We start from the raw sequence: 20,153 nt of genomic DNA, 5'->3' as shown, positions 1-20,153 counted from the left end.
CCTCACCCACCTTGTCTCTCTAATATCCTGGAAACATTACACGGCTACAACTACACTGCATACTATCTTTTATGTAGACAATCTAATTAAAAGTAGGCTAGAGAGTGCTGTTACTGAAATGCATTGGAAAGCAGGAATAATTCAAAATTATAAACAAAATTCTATTCATTTTTGTGTTTGATTAAAGTAGTTAAGTAACTTTTTTTTTTTTTTTGCGCTAATTCACTTTGAATAGGTATCTGTGTGTACATAGTTATATTTATATTGGTCCTAATCCTGCAAGGGTTTAAGCTTATGGTGGATGCTACTATGGAAATAGTGCCATTGATTTACCACATCCTTTTAAGTGTTTGCAGAACTGGAGTCATAGCAACTTCCATAGTGGGATTAGGCTGTACTTCAGTACATATTTGGATTTCTTTTCTTTAACATTTTTACTCTATGTATCAAAATTCTGATGACTGGACCGAGCATATTCGTAAGTTATGATAACTTTATTTGGTGTTACAGTGCCTCTTCCCTATAAGTCATTTTGTATTACAATTATTGTACTGTAGCTCCTGTGTTAATTACAAATACTTCTATAACATAATCTTCCTTGGTTTTTTAAGACAATCTTCAACAACTTAAAAACAAAGAGAAATAGATGCACATGTGTGTATGAAGTTTTGTTTTTCCTTTTGGGCCATTGATAATTGCTAGGGTATTTATTAAAAATAGAATCTCTTTTCACTTTCTGTCTCATTTGTACACTGGTATCACAATTTGTCATCAGAATGGAAGTGGTTCTAAGCTCACAAAAACCAGATTGCATCTGACGAAGTGGGTATTCACCCACGAAAGCTCATGCTCCAATACGTCTGTTAGTCTATAAGGTGCTATAGGACTCTTTGTCGCTTTTTACAGATCCAGACTAACATGGCTACCCCTCTGATTCTAAAAACCAGATTGTGGTAACAGGGTATCTGCAGGTTAATTAGAAAGGCAATCACTTGTATTATAAATATTCTGATAAAGGATGGGGGAAAGGAAAATGCAGACAGTAGGTGACAGTTTAGGGAAGCTCTGATAACCATTTTTTAAAAGTTTACTCGAGTGCCTCCGCTGTTCTTTTTAAAAGTGCATGTGTTAGGATCATCCAAGAGAGGGGGAACTGGAAGGGAATGTATATACAGAGATACATTTTCAATTGCAACTTCCATTAGCTTCAGTAGGTGTTGTCCATGCTTAGATTTTGGCCTACAGTAAGCTTATTTATAAGGGTTGTCATAGAGATTCAAATTACTAGTCATTGTGGCCTGGTATCCTGTCTGTATTATATAGTGCTGTATATCAGACTGTTGCTTCCTGGGAAGGTAAAGATCCCTACATACATACACCTCTCCAAATGGGCATTGTTATGGGGGTGGAGTGGGATTCCTTCCTTCCCTCCTAACCCTCTGAGGCTATCAGTTTATTTGTTAGGGTTGCTGTCCCCTTGTACCATCAGAAAGAATACTTGTGCAGTTGCAAGTATTTTTATTATAGCAGGACTTTGGTAGTGGTATCTTTTTGATCATTTTATGGTGTTCTCCTTTACTGCAAATATTTTGCTTCACAGGTGTGCTGAGGATTCTGACTGAAATGTTTCTGCCTCATATCAACCTTTCAGAATTAGAGCAAACCTTTTTCTCAAAAGTGTTACCCAAGGTATGATGTCTTCCGTAATGTGAAGAATCAAACATCAATACAATACTAAAAACCTGGTTACTACAAGGTCTGTAATAGTTTGTATGATAGAATTCTTGTTTTGAAATCAAGCTAATGTTTGAAATACGTTCCCTTTCACTCTAAAATGATCTCATGATTTTATATCCTGAGTCCTGCTCCTGTGATTTTTAGTGTTGGTTTCAATGGCAGGAAGAGTGGGCCAATGATGTTATGCATGATGTAGTCAATAACAAAGTGAATTTTAAAAGCCTGTTTTGAGAAAAATGGACCTATTAAAACAGATGATAAACAAATGCAGAATTACATTATTATTATTATGATCATTTATTTATTATTATAATTTGAGGGTGCTTCTTTGGCTAAATAAATTGCAAGACCAAAGTATTTGTAGAAAATAACCTATAAGGCCAAATTAACCCAGGATATGGTCAATCCTGGCAACATGAAATACTCCCTATTTATTATAGCTATACTGAAATTCTTAAAATGAAATGGAAGAGACTACAATAGGGGTTGCCTAGCTCCCATTGTCTGTAGGAGTTTAATTCCCTAGAACCCCTGATTGTAGACAACAGGAAGTTTGTAAGAGCTCCTGGTCAGTTCCTATCCCAAAATTAATCATCCTCAACAGATTTTCAGAGCATAGAAACTGGTCCATAATGTGCATATCCTAAACCTCTGTAATTTCACCTCATCAGCGATACAACTTTCTGTATATGCTTGGAAAGAGCTGCTTATATCTTTCTAATTCCACAACTAACAACTCTAAAGGCATCAAGACCAACCAAAAGAAAAACAAATCTTCAAAATGACATGACCTCCAAACCTTTTCAGAATAATAAAAAACAAAACAAAACAAAACTCTCTGTCTCCAAAATGATTGATTTGAACCAAACTTAAGAAAAGTCTGTGCTAGGGTATGATGTATTTTATAAAATTTGTAGTAATGTTAATATTGGTTAAAGTTGGGGTTGGAGGTTAAATGGGAAGCTCCTTTAAACTAACTATCAAGAGACTCATTTCTGTGTAATGTGAAAGTGAAATGAATTATATTAAAGAAATAGAATGAATTAAAGAATGCTGTATGTGCCTTTAAGTAGAAATGAGAAATGCTGCGATCCAGGTGTCAGGAAGGCAGACATTAAGGTAGAACAATTGCTCCACTTATGGGCGATTGGTGAAGTATTAGCCTTAGGGCTGGTCTACACTGGGGGGGGGGGTGGGGAATCGATCCAAGATACACAACTTCAACTACGGTCAAAGTATGTTGGATTGAATTACTTGGGGTCCACACGGCGCAGATCGACGGCCGCGGCTCCCTCGTCGACTGTGCTATCGCCACTCGCTCTGGTGGAGTTCCAGAGTTGACGGTGAGTGTGTTCAGGGATTGATATATTGCGTCTTAATGACGCGATATATCGATCCCGAATAAGTCGATTGCTACCCGCCGATCGGCGGGTAGTGAAGACATACCCTTAGATTGATAAGAGTTAGTAAGGAAGTAGGATATGCTTGCTGTGCCCCAGGTAAATTTTACAATTTTGCTCTCTTTGTCCCTTTGTTTAGTTCGCGTCCTTTTATCTGTATAAATAAGACTGTTTGGGTCTTGCATGGGGCTCATGTTATCTGAATGTATTAGCAGAGCGCTGTGCTAATAAAACAGAGTGGTCTGACAAACTGTGAGTCCTGAGTCTAACTTTGACAGTAATAACAGAACACATGATACATGTCCTCATCTTAAATAGAAGTGCGACCTATGGAATCTGCAGGTTATGACATGCAATATTTCTTGCTTCAAACAACTAAGTTATGAAGCATAAGTGTCTGCATTCCACACCTCCATACCAAAGATGAAAATGGATGTATGATGGATGCCCTGGTTTTATACTGGATATATGTTGGAGTCTAATAATATCAGTTTTATTTTAATTTGCTTTATTCTGAAAGGCAATACAATTATTTGATGATTTGTTGTATGAATTATCCAGTCAAGCCAAAGGACTAACCAGCCAGAACATAGAATTATGCAAAGCGGTGAGGAATGTTTTACAGGTAAGTCTATTGAAATGAGCTGTAAGATGAGTGGTTAGGTGATTATATGTTTTTTACCAATACTGTGGAGAGATTTGTGAAGTGTTTGTGTAAAAAAGCAAGCAGATGTTGTTCAAAATGCTCTCAAGGAGCAGAGCCGGTATTTAGGAAGGTGCCATTTTTTTCATAATCATTTTTTAGGGTATAACTGTGATTTGAAAGCTCTGTTAGTTGATACTGTTAATCTTGAAATAATAAATAACTGATAAACAGCAGACAATACAAACATGATTCTCACGTAAAGAGAATATGACATCACAGAAAAGCTGTGGTCTGAAACTGCTGCTGTCTTTTTTACAGCGCTTCATTAATCTTTCTGGCTTCCTAATACTTTTCCGTTTGCTAATGTCCTAAAAGACAGAGAACAGTTTAGCCAAATGCATAAGGGAAGAGCTGATTTATAATTTTTGCTTTTTGAATTAACTGCTGCAGTGTACTGTTATAGATTGTGCCTTCAGTGATGATGATGATGATTTCACTTGCAGACTATGGTGCAGCTGCTGGAAACTCTGATGGGTTGTGTGCGACATATCTGTACCCTGCAGGAGCCTGTGCCTTTAGAGAGTATCTGTAGCCTTCACTCTACCATTCTTTATGTAATCAAAAACACATTTATGCACTGCAAGGTAGGTCTCTGGATTAATAGGGGAAAAAACTATTCTAGATCTAGTTATAGATCATTTTAAAAAATCCTTTGAGATGTGATTTTGCTTTGAAAAGTTACTTTTGTGGCTTTCCATACTTGTTGCCTCAATATTGGATCAAATGTGCTCAGTTTACAAGTATGAAGATGGTTTTTCCATCTGCCAGCCCTGCAAACTCAGCGTGGCCTCTGAAAGCCAAGCTGTTATTTCCATCTTGTGCATTATTACCAGTAATAAAGGTTCTTCTGATGAAATTCATACCGTTTAAGATGAGAAGGGAACATTAGATTATCTAGTCCGATCTGTACATCACAGGCCATTACACTTCACCCAGTTACTCCTGTATTGTGCCCAATAAGTTATTTAACTAATTAGGCCCTCATTGACACCCGTGCAAGCCCATTGTCTTCAGTGGGTTTGCAGAGATGTAAGTGATTATGCATGTGTTAATATTAACCCTATGATTCAGTGCAAGTTTCAAGGCAGACTTGCGATTGGGATTAAATACTTTGCGTTATGTATAAAAACATGTTGGTGTCGCATTTTACAGCACCTGCACATGGAGGAAAACTGATTGTTGTGCTTGAAACCTTTCCTGCTGTAAGCAGTGCCGGTATCATAAGACATAGTAATTTGTCATCCATCCTACTGGCATCAATTTCACTTTTGAGCTTGTCTTCCTTGCTTATTAGAACCTTTAAATACTTATGGAGCCAAATTACACAGTGAGACCTTGCTAAGGACTTCTCCTCCAGTAGGAAAATCATGGGAGACGGGAGAGATTACAGAAGACTGGAAAACGGCAAATATAGTGCCCATCTATAAAAAGGGAAATAAAAACAACCCAGGAAACTACAGAGCAGTTAGTTTAACTTCTGTGCCAGGGAAGATAATGGAGCAAGTAATTAAGGAAATCATCTGCGAACAGTTGGAAGGTGGTAAGGCGATAGGGAATAGACAGAATGGATTTGTAAAGAACAAATCGTGTCAAACCAATCTGATAGCTTTCTTTGATAGGATAACGAGTCTTGTGGATAAGGGAGAAGCTGTGGATGTGGTATACCTAGACGTTAGTAAGGCATTTCATACAGTCTCGCATGATATTCTTATTGATAAACTACACAAATACAATTTAGATGGGGCTACTATAAGGTGGGTGCATAACTGGCTGGATAACCGTACTCAGAGAGTTGTTATTAATGGTTCCCAATCCTGCTGGAAAGGCATAACAAGTGGGGTTCCGCAGGGGTCTGTTTTGGGACCGGCTCTGTTCAATATCTTCATTAACGACTTAGATATTGGCATAGAAAGTATGCTTATTAAGTTTGCAGATGATACCAAACTGGGAGGGATTGCAACTGCTTTGGAGGACAGGGTCATAATTCAAAATGATCTGGACAAATTGGAGAAATGGTCTGAGGTAAACAGGATGAACAAAGACAAAAGCAAAGTGCTCCTCTTAGGAAGGAAAAATCAGTTTCACACATACAGAATGGGAAGAGACTGTCTAGGAAGGAGTACGGCAGAAAGGGATCTAGGGGTTATAATGGACCACAAGCTAAATATGAGTCAACAGTGTGATGCTGTTGCAAAGAAAGCAAACAGATTCTGGGATGTATTAACAGGTGTGTTGTGAGCAAGACACGAGAAGTCATTCTTCCGCTCTACTCTGTGCTGGTTAGGCCTCAACTGGAGTATTGTGTCCAGTTCTGGGCACCACATTTCAAGAAAGATGGGGAGAAATTGGAGAGGGTCCAGAGAAGAGCAACAAGAATGATTAAAGGTCTTGAGAACATGACCTATGAAGGAAGGCTGAAAGAATTGGGTTTGTTTAGTTTGGAAAAGAGAAGACTGAGAGGGGACATGATAGCAGTTTTCAGGTATCTAAAAGGGTGTCATAAGGAGGAGGGAGAAAAGTTGTTCACCTATACTGTAATCTTGTAAAAAAGGAAGATGTCAGGCTGGTTAATCCTTGCTGAAACACACTTTGCTGCGGCTCTGCAGACAATACATAATATCATGGACTTTAAATTGTTTGTCACTTTTCTCTGAGATAGGATACTTATTCAGTTTGCCCTGGCAATGAGGAAAATAGCATAATGTAGGCGTAATTGAGGGCACATTTTGATGCTGCACTTGGAATTTAAGCCCAGATCCTTCAGTGAGTTGGGTGCAGATGGATTCCTGTGCATATTTCATTGCAAGGTCACGTTCTCAGTTAATCATTTTTTTTGATGATGTGTTCTCTCTTCTGCATGTGCTGACTTGGCAGGGCTTACAGGAGTGAAAGTGTTAAAAACTGAGCAAATTTATTGAGTAAGAAGGTGCCATTTTTACATAGTCTCTTTGTAATCTGTTTCTATAATGCTCATCTTAGTAGTATCTAAGGGCTTGTCTGCATGGGTAAATTTACTGGTACAATTATATCGCTATAGTTATTAATCATGTTTAGTATGGTAGTGCCTAAGGGCCAGTGAAGAATGGGGCCCAATTGTGCTAGGCACTGTACAAACACAGAGTAGTAGACAGTTCCCACCCAGAAGAGCTTACAATCTAATCAGAGCAGACAGACATGGGGTGGGGGAGTAAGAGTATCCACGTGGGGAATTATGCCGGTATAATTATGCTTGTACATAGCTCTGTGTCAAATAGCCCTAAAGTCCTTCCTATACTTCCTACACTTTTATGCCATTCTAGTTTTGAAAAACATATCTTTGCAACTCTTATTTTTTATACATAAAAGTTTTAACCAAAACACTGAAAACTGCCACGCCTATGCCAATTTCAAAGTGGAAATAAAATTTAACATCTACCATTTGTGACAGACCCAGACCAGTGGGATACAGGAGTCTGGTAGAGGACAAATACACTGGTCACTGGATGAGTAGTTTTCTATTCCCTGAGTGACCAGAGCAGAGGCTGCACTAGAGTAATCAGGAACCTGCTAGAACCAGTTAAGGCAGGCAGGCTAATTAGGACACCTGGAGTCAATTAAGAAGAAGCTTCTAGAATCAATTAAGGCAGGCTGATCAGGGCACCTGGGTTTTAAAAAGGAGCTCACCCCAGTTTGTGGTGGGAGTGTGAGGAGCTGGGAGCAAGAGGTGCAAGGAGCTGAGAGTGAGAGGGTGTGTTGCTGGAGGACTGAGGAGCACAAGCGTTATCAGACACCCGGAGGAAAGGCCTGTGGTGAGAATAAGGAAGGTGTTTGCAGGAGGCCATGGGGAAGTAGCCCAGGGAGTTGTAGCTGTCATGCAGCTGTAACAGGAGGCACTATAGACAGCTGCAGTCCACAGGGCCCTGGGCTGGAACCTGGAGTAGAGGGTGGGCCTGGGTTCCTCCCAATGGACCTGGACTGTGGGTTCTCCCAGAGGGAAAGGTCTCTGGGCTGTTCCCCAACCCACATGGTGAATCTCTGAGGCAAGAAAATCTGCCAATAAGCGCAGGACCCACCAAGATAGAGGTGGAACTTTGTCACACATTATAAAAAAAATCACTCAGGGAGATGCTGGTTAAACCTGTTCTTTCAGTCCTGGGAGATGCAGAAATTCATAACTTAAAAAAAACAAAACAAAACTCCACCCCAAAACACTTTAGGCCTACTTCTTAGGCAGGCCTACACTTAAAACGCTGCATTGGTGCAGCTGCAGCGCTTAAGTGAAGATGCTCCTACGTTGACAGGACAGCTTCTCCCATTGATGTAGTTAATCCGCCTCCCTGAGAGGCAGTAGCTATGTTGACACGAGAAGCTCTCCCATCAACATAGTGCTGTCTACATGGGGGGTTAGATTGGTATAACTGTTGCTCAGGGTGTAGATTTTTCGCACCCTGAGAGACGTAGTTATCCAGATACAGGTCTGTAACGTAGACATGTTCTTAGACTAGTAGGGTGACTGAATACACACTACTGTAATATCTTTTGTACAAAAGATCATGGTGAAATGTGTGTAGCAACATAATATGTAAAGTAGTGAACATAAGCTGAAATTATGACTGAAGTGTTTTTACCAGACAAATCTGGGAAGGAGGTAACCTGTTCCTTAGAGACAACGGACAAGCTAACACCTCTAGCCTGGTGTCATCAAAGTTGATTGGCAAATCACCCATCAAGTGGCCATTTGGCAGTGAATGGGAGGCAGGAACAGATTGATCTGCGGCCAGGTATAACTATGAATTTGCATTGGTATAACTACATCACTCAGGGGTGTGAAAAAGCCACACCCCGGAGCGATGCAGTTAGTTATACACCAGTGTAGACAGAGCCATGTCGATGGGAGGGCTTCTCCTATCAACATAGATACCGCCTTTCGTAGAGGTGGATTAACTATTCCGCCAGGAGAAGCTCTCCCGATGGCATAGTAGTGTCATCACCAAAGCGCTATAGTGGAGCAGCTGCACTAGTGCAGTGCTTTAAGTGTAGACCTGCTCTGCGTTTTAGCAAGCAACAACATGGAACCTCTTTCACCACAAGATGCCATGTCTCTATCCTCACAATGGGAAGGAAATTTATCTAGGGGTAACCTCCAGAAAATGCATCTCAAAGGGTGACTGGACTATAAAAGTGAGGGATATCCCCAGGGATATCTTTCTTTCTCTCCCTATCTCTCTCTTGCTTTCTGTTTCACCCAAGAAGACAAAGGAACCAGCCCTTTGACTTGGTGTGGGCATCGTGACCTGAGAATTTGGTCAGCCCTGTTGCTGGGAACTTGGGATAAGGATTTTACCTTGAACCAAGACTAGTTTAGTTTTAGCTACTAGAGAGCATTTTATCTGTATTTCTCTTGTAACCATTTCTGACTTTAATATTTATAGTTGTACTCACTTAAAATCTATCTTTTTGTAGTTAAATAAACTTTTTAGTTTTTAACCAAACATAATCCAGTGTTGTCTTTAAACTGAACTGTTTGGGTAACTCCAGTTAAAGTAGCAAACAGTTGGATAATATCTGAACTGTCCCGGAGAGGTTGAACAGTGCAGAACACCCATTTTGGGGACAATCCAGGACTGGGAGTGTGTTGGGGTCACTGCAAGTAGTAACCAAGTACTGCTGGAAGCCAGTGTGTGGCTGGTGTTTGCTGACAAGCTGCTGGTGTCAGAGATGCTGGACCAGGACTGCAGCTCCACACAGATACTCAGGAGGTGACCTGCCTGCTGTTTGTCAGCGGCCCAGGTTGGGAGCTACAGCAGCAAAGCATTGTGAGGCACCCAAATTTGCAGGGCAGGTGGTGACAGAACCCCGCACTGGTCTGGATTGCACCCCAGAATGTGACAAGTAAGTTTTCACTTGATGCCCTCTCCCTCTCTGCTGCTTTCCCTCATTCTGTTTCCTCTTCTTCTTCTTTTTTTTTTTTTTTTTGGTCACAATCTCTTTTTAATATTTCGTTTCTCACTTATTCTTCCTAAGTTTTTATTTCCTGCAAAGCAAAATGGCGTTAACCTGTTCTCACTAACCTGCAGGCCAGCCAGCATGTTGGTACTCTCATCATCTGGAACAAATTGAACCTACAAATGTTTCCCTTTGAAGTTTTCCGCTCGTGCACCTATTGAGTACATTCCTCTTTGTATGCACTTTTACCATTTTTCAGCAGAAGCAGATTGGAGAGTTTTTCTTACGGTGGTTAATAAAATATAGGCCTTCAGTAGTTGATTTAAAGGCAGAATATAGACACATGCTCACCATTTTAAAATACATTGTTAGATATGAAACTTATGTTTCTCTTTGCTCGTATTGATAGATCTGTTACTCCACAATAATAGTAACTCACATTTTTGTCTCTGCATGCTTATTTGAAATGCAGTGCTAATGAATAGCTCTGTATTTTCCCCCCCAAGCAAATTTCCTCCTAGTCTGTATGCTCCGGTGATTTCAGAGGTCCATCATGATGAAATAGCCAGGGTTTTTCTGGTGGCACTGGACCCCCCTAGCTTCTTCCCTTCAGGCCTTTTCTGGAGAAGGTATTAAGTGAAAAATTAGGTAGGTTTAAAAATATTACTTCCTGTGTTTAATAGTACACTTGTGCCATCTCTCAGGAATAGAACAAGGTGTCTTGACTTTTTGTGCTTCACTCGCTATACACCACTTCTGCATATGTCAAAAAGTTGGTATCTTATTTCTGTGGAGTAGTTTTAATAATGGATCCTAAGTAATACTTTCAGGTACTAAAGGATCTTAGGCAATTACAGCACTAGGTGGGGTGAACAATGCACAGCTCATAAAACAACATAAAAGGTTCTTTAACGCTATGACTGTTCTTCTGCGTGCACTGGGAAAATTGCATTAAAACACTGATTTATTATATTGAACAAGTCATATTTTTAGTTAAGATGCCCTTCTGACACACAAGTTGACGCAAAAGTGGGCTGACTGAAAATTTTCTGCCAAAACTATTTTTTGGTGGAAAAATTCGGTTTTTGACACACACACACACCACCCCCCAGTGTCTTTTCTATGGAAATCTTTTCATCAAAAAATTGCATGTTTTTCCCCTCTGGTTTTCAGCCAAACCCAAAATATTTCAACCAAAAAATAAAATATCTCTGAAATGCTGCCACAGTGCATCCTGGAAGTTGTAATTCAGGTGTCTCATGCACCCATTCTCCTTTGTGTGCTATACTGGGCTACCCCAGCCAGCCTTCATCTTCTCTGATGCACACACTGGCCGTGCAACTCTCCTGAGGCTCTCATGAAGAGCGGAGAGTATGGTGCATCATGGGAACTGTAGTCTGACCACAGAGCCAGGGCCATAAAGGAGCATGAGGCACTCTAACCGCAACTCCCATGAGGCACTACAGTAGCATTTCTGAATCAAAATTCTTTGTTTTTTGGATAAAATATTGTGATTAGTTATTTTTTGCTGATAACATGAAATTTTCTCTGAGACTCCACCTCCCCTCCATTTTCCAACCAGCTCCATCTGAATGACTTTTGAGCTTCATTAGCAGCATTAATGTACTTTTCACTCAGTCTTCTGTTGTTAATCACTCGCCCTAGCTTAGTTTTGATTCCATCAAAAATGTCCCATGCAAATGTACTTCACATTTAAAAAAAAAAAATCCCTGCAGATCTTTCTCCTGAGTTGCATCTGCCACAGTATCATCTTCTGGTTACCATAATGGACAAGCTGCCCTCTCAGCCTGAGGCTGTGCAGGCTGTCTGGACCACAGGAAGCCAGTTCTCAGCAGAGGTTCCCAGGTAAGTTTTGCCTACAGCAGTCAAGCTGCACAGGCAGACATGGGGGTTCAGGTTCAAGAGGACTCTCAAGCTAGCAAATCAGTAGCATTAGCAGGCTCTGAGAGCGCACTGTCTGATCCTTGGCCAGGTGTGCTGGTGGATGTGATGTAACTCCTCAAGGGTGCACAGTACAAAGCAGAGATGCACTGGTCAGTTGAGAGAAGAGATGGGGTTTGTAGGGGGCCATGTAGGCGTAGGGAGGAGTGGGGACAAAATAGAGTTCCATGATGCCAATTCTTAGCTCACAGTACAAGAGAGTTGCCTAAAGACTGCTCTAATGAAAGACTGTTCATCAAGGCCAGAGTTAGGGATGACCTCTCCCTTGTCAAGCATGTGTTGGTGCAAGGAACCTGGCACCTCCTTTAAACGCACAATGTTAGTGGTATGCTATCCTGCTTCTTGGGGGTCTGCTCCTCATGACCATTACTTCCCCTGTCTGCGCCTCATTTTCCACATCTGTAAAATGGGGACAATGATACTGACTTCTTTTGGAAAGTGCTTTGAGATCCACTGACAAGAAGTGCTGTTCGAGAGGCATTGTATTATTATTAATGGATTATTTCAAAAAGGACAAAGACCTACCTTCACACTTTGGGAAGGGCTCTGACCATTCTCCCTGAGCTGTACACTGAAATGTGGGTGATCCACTTAATCTGTAGCCCTCCTCACAATGGAACTCACAGGCCGAGTTGTGGGTGAATTCTGGATGACGGGCGGTACACTCCACAAAGCTGTTTTCAGGCCCGTTCACTGCTTCACACATCACAGCTGAGACATACAGAGAGCACATCAGTGGTTAGTTTGGATGCCACAGGAGCACTCTACACAAGCAGTGAGAGCCCTGTGTACTGGGAAGGGCATGATAAAGAAAGGTACCTTCGCATTCCGGCTGCTCTCCATCCCACTCTCCAGAAGCGCCGTACTTCAAAACACAAACCCTTCTTCACAGGCAAACTCACAGGTTGAATTCCACAGAAAGTTCCCAGAGGCCGGAAAGCACGTCCGGGCACCATGAGCCAGAGCCTTTAAGCCATCCATAGGCATGCACAGCACGTTTCATTAGGGTGTGCACCCAAGGAGCCTCGCCCGAGCCCTGCCCGCATCCACTCCCTCCTACTTCCCGCCTCCTGACTGCCCCCCTTAGAACCTCCAACCCCCCCGCTCCTTGTCCCCTAACTACCTCTTCCTGGGACCCCTGCCCCTAACTGCCCCCCAGGACCTCATCCCCTATCTAAGCCTCCCTGTTCCTTGTCCCCTGACTGCCCCCCTAGAACCCTATCCCTGTCCCCTGACTGCCCCGACCCTTATCCACACCCCCGCCCCCAGACAGACCTCTGGGACTCCCACGCCTATCCAACTGCTCCCCACCCCCTGACAAGACCCCCAGAACTCTTGACCCATACAACCCCCCCTGCTCCCTGCCTGCCCCAACCCCTCTCCACACACCTGCCTCCTGACAGCCCCCCCAGAACTCCCAACGCATCCAACCACCCCCAGCTCATTGCCCCTTGACCACCCTCTCCAGAGACCCCCCCCACCTTAACTGCCCCCCAGGACCCTCCCTGTCCCCTGAATGCCCTGATCCCTATCCATCACCTGCCCCCTGACAGATCCCGGGACTCCCATGCCCCATCCAACCCCCTGCTCCCTGACTGCCCCCTCCATAGACCCCCCACCCCTTATCACCCCCCCGGGATCCTACCCCCTATCCAACCCACCCTGCTTCCTGTCCCCTGACTGCTCCCATCCCTTATCCAACCCCACTGGCCCCGGACCCCTTACCATGAGGCTCTTAGCAGCACGTTTTGCTCCGCACAGAGCCAGACATGCTGTCCCGCACATGTGTGGCAGGTCTGTAGAAATTTTGGTGGTGCCCAGAACCTGCCCCTCCCCAACTTCGCCCCCCACCTGCTTAGGGCTCTGGGATGGACTTTGGATGGGGGAGGGGGTCTGGGGTGCAGACTCTGGGATGGAGTTTGGGTGCTGGGTGCAGGCTCCGGGCTGGGGCAGAGGGTGGGTGTGCAGGAGGGGGTGAGGGGTGCAGGCTCTGGGACGGATTTTGGGTGCAGGCTCTGGGCTGGGGGTGGGGGCATAGGAGGGGTGAGGGGTGCAGGCTCTGGGAGGGAGTTTGGGAGTGGGAGGGGATGCAGAGAGAGTGGGTGCAGGCTCTGGGAGGGAGTTTGGGGATAGGAGGGGATGCAGGGGTGAGGGCTGTGGGGCTGAGGATGAGGGGTTCACGATGCAGGAGGGGGCTCAGGGCTGGGGCAGAGGATTAGGGTGCAGGGGGATGAGGCTTCTGGCTGAGAATGCAGGGCCACCTGGGGGGGGGGCAAGTGGGGCAATTTGCCCCAGGCCCCAGGCCCCACAGGGGCCCCCACGAGAATGTCGGAGGCTCCCTCCGCCTTCCCCCAGCGCCTCAGTGCGCCGCATCCAGGAGCAGCCCTGGACAGCGCTGCAGCACCGTGGTGGCTCCAGCACGGCCTGAGCTCCTCCCGCTCAGAGCCGCGTGGTAAGAGGGCAGGGCTGTGAGCTGCGGCCGAGTGGGAGGAGCTCAGGTCCCGGCGGCAGGGCTGCCCAGAGGATTCAGGGGGCCTGGGGCAAAGCAATTTTGGGTGCCCCTTCCATAAAAAAAAGTTGCAATACTATAGTAACGTATTTGGAAATGTAAAAAATAACCAGTGAAATACATTCAAAAATTATTTTAATAATTTGAAAATACACAAAATACATTATTTAAAAAACATTAAATGCTTTAATGGTATGTATACATTTGCAATTACATAATGAGCTGTCGCTGGGTGATGGTGATGGTTGGTGCCAATGGGCTGTTGCTGCCTAGGGGTGGCGCAGCTGTTGCCCAGGGCTGGGTGGGGAGCTGGGCTCTGGGTCGGGGGGTGCCCGGCTCATAGGGGCTGGGCTCAGAGCTGGGGGTCAGGGTTGTGGGGGGATGGGTCAGGGGGTGCCCAACTGGCCAGCTCAGAGGGGCTGGGCTCGGAGCTGGGGGTCAGAGATGGGGGGGATGGGGTTGGGGGTGCCCAGCTGGCCAGCTCAGAGGGGCTGGGCTCAGAGCTGGGGGTTAGGCTGCAGGGGATGGGGTCAGAGGGTGCCTGGCTCAGAGGGGCTTACCATGCCGCTTATCCCCGCCTCCCCCATCTCCCAGAGCCCAGTGAGCTGCATCCAGCAGCGGCCCAGGGCAGCGCTGAAGCGGCGTGGCTTTGATGAGGGGTTCATGATGCAGGAGGGGGCTCAGGGCTGGCGCAGAGGATTAGGGTGCAGGGGGATGAGGGCTCTGGCCAGAGCTTGGGGGGCTCAGGGCTGGGGCAGAGGATTAGGGTGCAGGGGGATGAGGGCTCTGGCCAGAGCTTGGGGGGGCTCAGGGCTGGGGCAGAGGATTAGGGTGCGGGGGGGATGAGGGATGGGGCTGAGGATGAGAGGTTTGGGGCATTGGAGAGGCTCAGGGCTAGGGCAGAAGGGCAGGGTAAGGGCAGCCTGCCCTGCCATTAGGGGATGGGGGGCACTAGGACCCTGGGGCAGCAGACAGCCATTGAGCAGGAATGTGCAGCACAAGCAGGCATGGGATAGGCCCGCGCCGTTTTCTTTCAGGCAGGGATGCTCTGGGATGGGGTTGGGGGAGACCCGCAGGTGGGGGGGGAGGTGGCAGGCGGGGGTTGGCCGGGGAAGGCAGGAGAGGGGCCGGGGCTTGCTGCACCGGGAGAGTGGAGCCATTTGCCCACCCCTGCATTAGGGTGTGCCTGTGCACACCCAGCACACCCCATGCGCAAGCCTATGAAGCCATCACACTGCACAACTGCAAATCACATGGAATAGCATGGAGCTTAGTTTGGAACAAAGTAAAAGAAAAACATTTCTTCTGCATGGTAACAGAATATACATTGATGGGAGCTGGGCGTTAGAGAGCGAAGCTATCTCCCTGCAGGCTAAGAAAGTGACTAGGAGCAGTGGGATCTGGGTGTCTCAGGGGACTGAACACGGGATTTCGGGATGTCTCAGTATTTCATAACATGTAACCAAAATACAAATCTATTCTTGTAAGATGTATATAGTGTCTCTAAAAAAGGTTCTAAATTATGCCCCATTTCTGGTACTGACAGATGTGCATCAGACCCCACTCCAAATCAACATGCATTTCAGATCTGAAACAAATGATCTTTCAGTGATCTTTCTATGAAGCACCTTAGAGTTCAGCCTTTCTGAAAAAAGGTGCTACGTGAAAATCAAGAGCTTATATTATCACTCTATCTAGCTGATTGGCTTTGCAAAGCTTCTGCACTCGAAGCACTTGATAGGAATTGCTTAATCTTAGGTACTTTCGCATTCCGGCTGTTCTCCATCCCACTTTCCCGAAGCGCCACACTGCAGCCTGTCTGATCCCTTCAATACAAACCCTTCTTCACAGGCAAACTCACAGGTTGAATTCCACAGCAAGTTCCCAAAAGCCGGAGAGCATGTCAGGGAGCCATGAGCTGGAGCCTTTAAGCCATCACACTGCACAACTGCAAATCACATGGAATAGCGTGGAGCTTAGTTTGGAGCAAACTAAAAGAAAAACTTTTCTTCTGCATGACGGGAGCTGGGCATTAGAGAGCGAAGCTATCTCCCTGCAGGTTAAGAAAGTGACCGGGGCAGAGACAGTGTAGAGCTATCTAGGGCAGGGTTAAGGGAATGTCCCTCCCTGAACTGTACTTCTTCTGGGACAAAGAGAGGCCTGTAGGCTCCAGATCTGTCACTCTGAAACCCAATTCACTTTAAGAATTTAATTTTAAAATAGTGGGCCAGAGCCTCCATTGCTGTAAAGGGGCAAAGCTGCATTGAAGTCAACAGAGCCGTAAGGATTTATGCCAGTTGAAATCTGACCTACAGTTCCTTGAGAATTTACCTCCAGGGCCGGCTCTAGGCACCAGCAAAACAAGCTGGTGCTTGGGGTGGCACATTTTTAGGGGTGGCATGGCCGGCGCCAGAATGCCGCCCCTAAAAATGTGCCCCGGCCGCCCTAGCTCACCTCCGCTGCTGCTGCCACGGCGCGCGAAACAGCTGATTCGCGCGCCGCTACTCGCCCTCCCTCCCAGGCTCTCAAGCCTGGGAGGGAGGGGGAGCAGCTCGGGGTCTCCCCCTCCCTCCCAGGCTCTCAAACCTGGGAGGTATGGGGAGATCCCGAGCGGCCGTGGCGCGCAAAATGACTGTTTTGCGCGCCGCTGCTCCCCCTCCCTCCCAGACTTGAGAGCCTGGGAGGGAGGGGGAGAAGCGGCGCCCCTGCGCCGCGGCCACTTGGAGTCTCCCCCTCCCTCCCAGGCTCTCAAACCTGGGAGGGAGGGGGAGACTCCGAGTGGCCGTGGCGCGGCGCCGCTTCTCCCCCTCCCTCCCTTCTAGGCTTGAGAGCCTGGGGGGAGGAGGCAGGGCTGGGGATTTGGGGAAGGGGTGGAGTTGAGGCGGGGGTGGGGTAATTAAATAAGCGGGGAAGGGGGGCGGCCAAAATTGTTTTTGCTTTGGGCGGCAAAAATCCTAGAGCCGGCCCTGTTTACCTCTACATGCTGGAGTGGGTGCAGACCAGTTTCCGGAAGAGGTACACCAGACTGGTTCAAACCCAGTTGATTCATAGCCTTCTGCACACTGCACCTTGCAGGATGAGTTGTAGCTGTAGTTCTGCAGTGGATGGCTGCACTCCAGTGTCCCTTGATCGGGTTCTTTTAATTAGTCGCAAGTCACAACTACAAAGGGACACAAGCAGGCCTACAGTCAGTACCACTTTCTCAACAGCAAATGAAATAATCAAACTAGCTAGACCTACTGAAAACTAGCTGACATGCACATCTCCCTGTTTGGAAGGCATTAAGAAATAATCTTACCATGCTGGCATTCAGGCCCATAGAATCCAGCATCACAGAGGCAGGTATGATTGTTAATGGTCTCCAGGCATTCACCATGGCCACTGCAGGAAGACTGGTTACAGGAAGCTAGAAGGAAATTCAGCATGGTTATAAAACAATCTATCCCCTTTACTAGCTAATCTGTTTAAAGTCATTGCAGTGCTTTGATTAATGATTAATGCATATATATAGGTTAGCTAATAAACGTCCATTTTCTTATTATCATATAGGCTCTTTGGGATTGATTGCATTCTGTACCTGCGTAGCACAAAGCAACCTTCTGTTTGCTGCATCTTTCATCATTCCATTTGCCTGCATCCCTGTCTCTTTTGATGTAGATTTCAACACAGTCCTTGTCATTCTTTCTGTTGTTTGGTTCACCCTGAGCCCAGTTTTTAGCCTCTTCAGTCAGCCGTTTTCTTGTTCCAACCCAGGTCCACTCATTATCAATCTTTCTGATTCCAATCCAGTAATAAGTTGGATTGAAGGGTAAAAATGCATTCAGATGGGCAATTTCCTTCTTATTCTGAATGGCAACCATATTTGTATAGTGTTTCCTACACCATTCCTCCGCAAGCTTATAGGTCATATTTTTTTCTGAATAGTGGTATGTCCAGCAATTGCCCTCCTCAAGCACCATAAGTCCTAGAAAGAGAAGATGCAGAGAAGTTGGTATCCTTTTACCTGTGCTTCCTGTTCTGTTATCAAAGGCCATGTTTATCTCTTTATATCATTCTGCTTTACAAAGAGCATTTCCAGGAAGAATTAAAATCTATCTCTTTGAGAGAACTGATCAGAAAAAGAACTTCAGCAGCTAGAACTGCAGTATATAGCACAGAGATATTTAAAAGTACAGAAAAATCCCAGAAAGTTACAGAGAGAGAGAGAGAGAGGAATGAAAACAGCACAGAAATTTAGCCCAAACACACAAGATGTCAGTGTCAAAATGCTCTTCCAAGAGCTAACAGAAATAACACTTTTGAATTAGGGATCCCACCTGCATGCTACGTTTTGGATATAACTTCTACAGCAACCTAGACCTGATTGCTTTTTTTCTAAAGAAGGCTATATCTAGATCTCAGTGGATATTGCATATGTGCAGGTATTTGAGCCTGTGTAGGTAGTGGCTGCATTTGCTTTATACAAAGTTACAATAGTCTCCCAATCAGACATGTCAATATCAAATGTAGGGGCTCCAGTTTGTCAAGGATGTGTCCAGTCATTGCCCACACTGGGTGGATATGCTGCACAGCCCCACATAAGGGCCACTTTTGGCTTTGGCAGTTAAGAGAGGAAGCATGCCATGCCATCTAATGCTTTTTGTGCAAATCTGCCCTAAATCTTAACCCAGCTACTGCACCCCCATTTACTTCAGAAGGAAGCTGGGAGAAAACAGCAGTGCTGTTACTTCCAGTCTAACTTGTTTTCCACTCATATACACACTCACGTACTGTAAGTGAGAACAGAGAGGAACCACAGGCCAATCATGTTTCTGGAGAACTTCTCTTCACTTTGCTCTTTGAAGAGATGGCTGCAAAAAACAAACATGCAGGATTACAGCACATGGTTTAAGCACTAATATTAACTTATTGCAATACAATAAAATCATACAACGTTATTGTCTATATCATCTTTCCTATATGCTATTTCACAAATCACTTTACGGGGTTAAACATCAAGACTCTCCACTGGGCTAGTGTGTTGTCTAAAGCAGATCTTAATGGTGAGGCAGACTGGAAATTAAAGTAACTTGCACAGGACATTTGTGTAGCGTTACTTCAGATCTGACTTAATCTGACAGCTCTGAGCTGAGATCACTGACAATGAACTCAGCTAAGATATGAATACCTTTGGAAGGATTCGATTTTTATCAGTAAAAGTCGATAAACATTGATTTCAAGTAAGAAAAATGCTGCTTGAGAACTTAGAGTTTGATTTAAGGGTATTTATTTTGTATATTGTGACACAAGATATTGACAGTTTGTGTTTTAACTGTTATAAAGCTTTAACTTTTTGAATCTCAATGTCTATTGTCATGAAATAATTATTGTCTGACTCACACAGACACACATACACACTTTCTGATTCTCCATAATTTCCCACAACTGTGAAAATTTAAATGGATAAAAAAATTTTAAAAATGCTTAAAAGACATAATTTTGCACAAGTGTGAAAATTTAAATCAATAAAAAAATCTTTAAAATGCTTAAAAATAAACTAAACTTTTTATTCATCAAAATTATACAAAAATAAAAATTGAATTCTGCCAAGCATGGATATGAAATACAACAAAACTAAAACTACTTGAAAGGCTATTATACTTACAGATTGTGGCTGTGATGCCTGGTGCTACGTAGCAGCCTGGTAAAGATGTGTCTTCAGCGACTGTTTTCCTTTGCTAAGTCACTGCAGCGGTTCTTATGCTAAGACTCAGTGGAGAGCTGCCAGTCAGTGTGTACCCTTTGCCTTCAGCTCGCAGCCTTTTTATTCTATCAGCTCCTACTTCCTAGAAATTCCAGTGACGTAGCTAAGAGGATATCTGCTAATAAGAAAGTGAAAAATTCACCAGGAAAAAGTATATCCATGATGCCAAAA

At 44.7% G+C, this 20,153-nt stretch overlaps 2 protein-coding genes across 2 annotated transcripts in view; one reads left to right on the top strand and one right to left on the bottom strand.

Annotated features, from left to right (window-relative positions):
• Nucleotides 1-19,951, bottom strand: part of LOC128842199 (E-selectin-like) — a 139,562-nt gene extending 119,611 nt beyond the window's left edge. Inside the window, 10 exon segments of the mRNA XM_054038012.1 lie at nt 12,256-12,441; nt 12,550-12,603; nt 12,606-12,708; nt 15,471-15,481; nt 16,002-16,187; nt 17,214-17,399; nt 17,538-17,645; nt 17,817-18,203; nt 19,010-19,089; nt 19,884-19,951. Of these exon segments, the coding sequence (XP_053893987.1) occupies nt 12,256-12,441; nt 12,550-12,603; nt 12,606-12,708; nt 15,471-15,481; nt 16,002-16,187; nt 17,214-17,399; nt 17,538-17,645; nt 17,817-18,203; nt 19,010-19,046 (1,258 nt within the window). The 5' untranslated portion in view covers nt 19,047-19,089; nt 19,884-19,951.
• On the top strand, nt 419-5,019 carry LOC128841860 (uncharacterized protein C1orf112 homolog). The gene is made up of 5 exons (XM_054037352.1): nt 419-478; nt 1,601-1,689; nt 3,658-3,762; nt 4,287-4,427; nt 4,996-5,019. Exons 1-5 carry the CDS (start codon nt 442-444, stop codon nt 5,017-5,019), a joined length of 396 nt encoding a protein of 131 aa, XP_053893327.1. The 5' UTR covers nt 419-441.
• Nucleotides 19,952-20,153: the final 202 nt, after the last annotated feature.

This window comes from Malaclemys terrapin, chromosome 8, assembly GCF_027887155.1.
Source record: "Malaclemys terrapin pileata isolate rMalTer1 chromosome 8, rMalTer1.hap1, whole genome shotgun sequence".
NCBI classification, from domain to species: Eukaryota; Metazoa; Chordata; order Testudines; family Emydidae; genus Malaclemys; species Malaclemys terrapin.
This window is presented reverse-complemented; position numbering and strand designations above follow the sequence as displayed.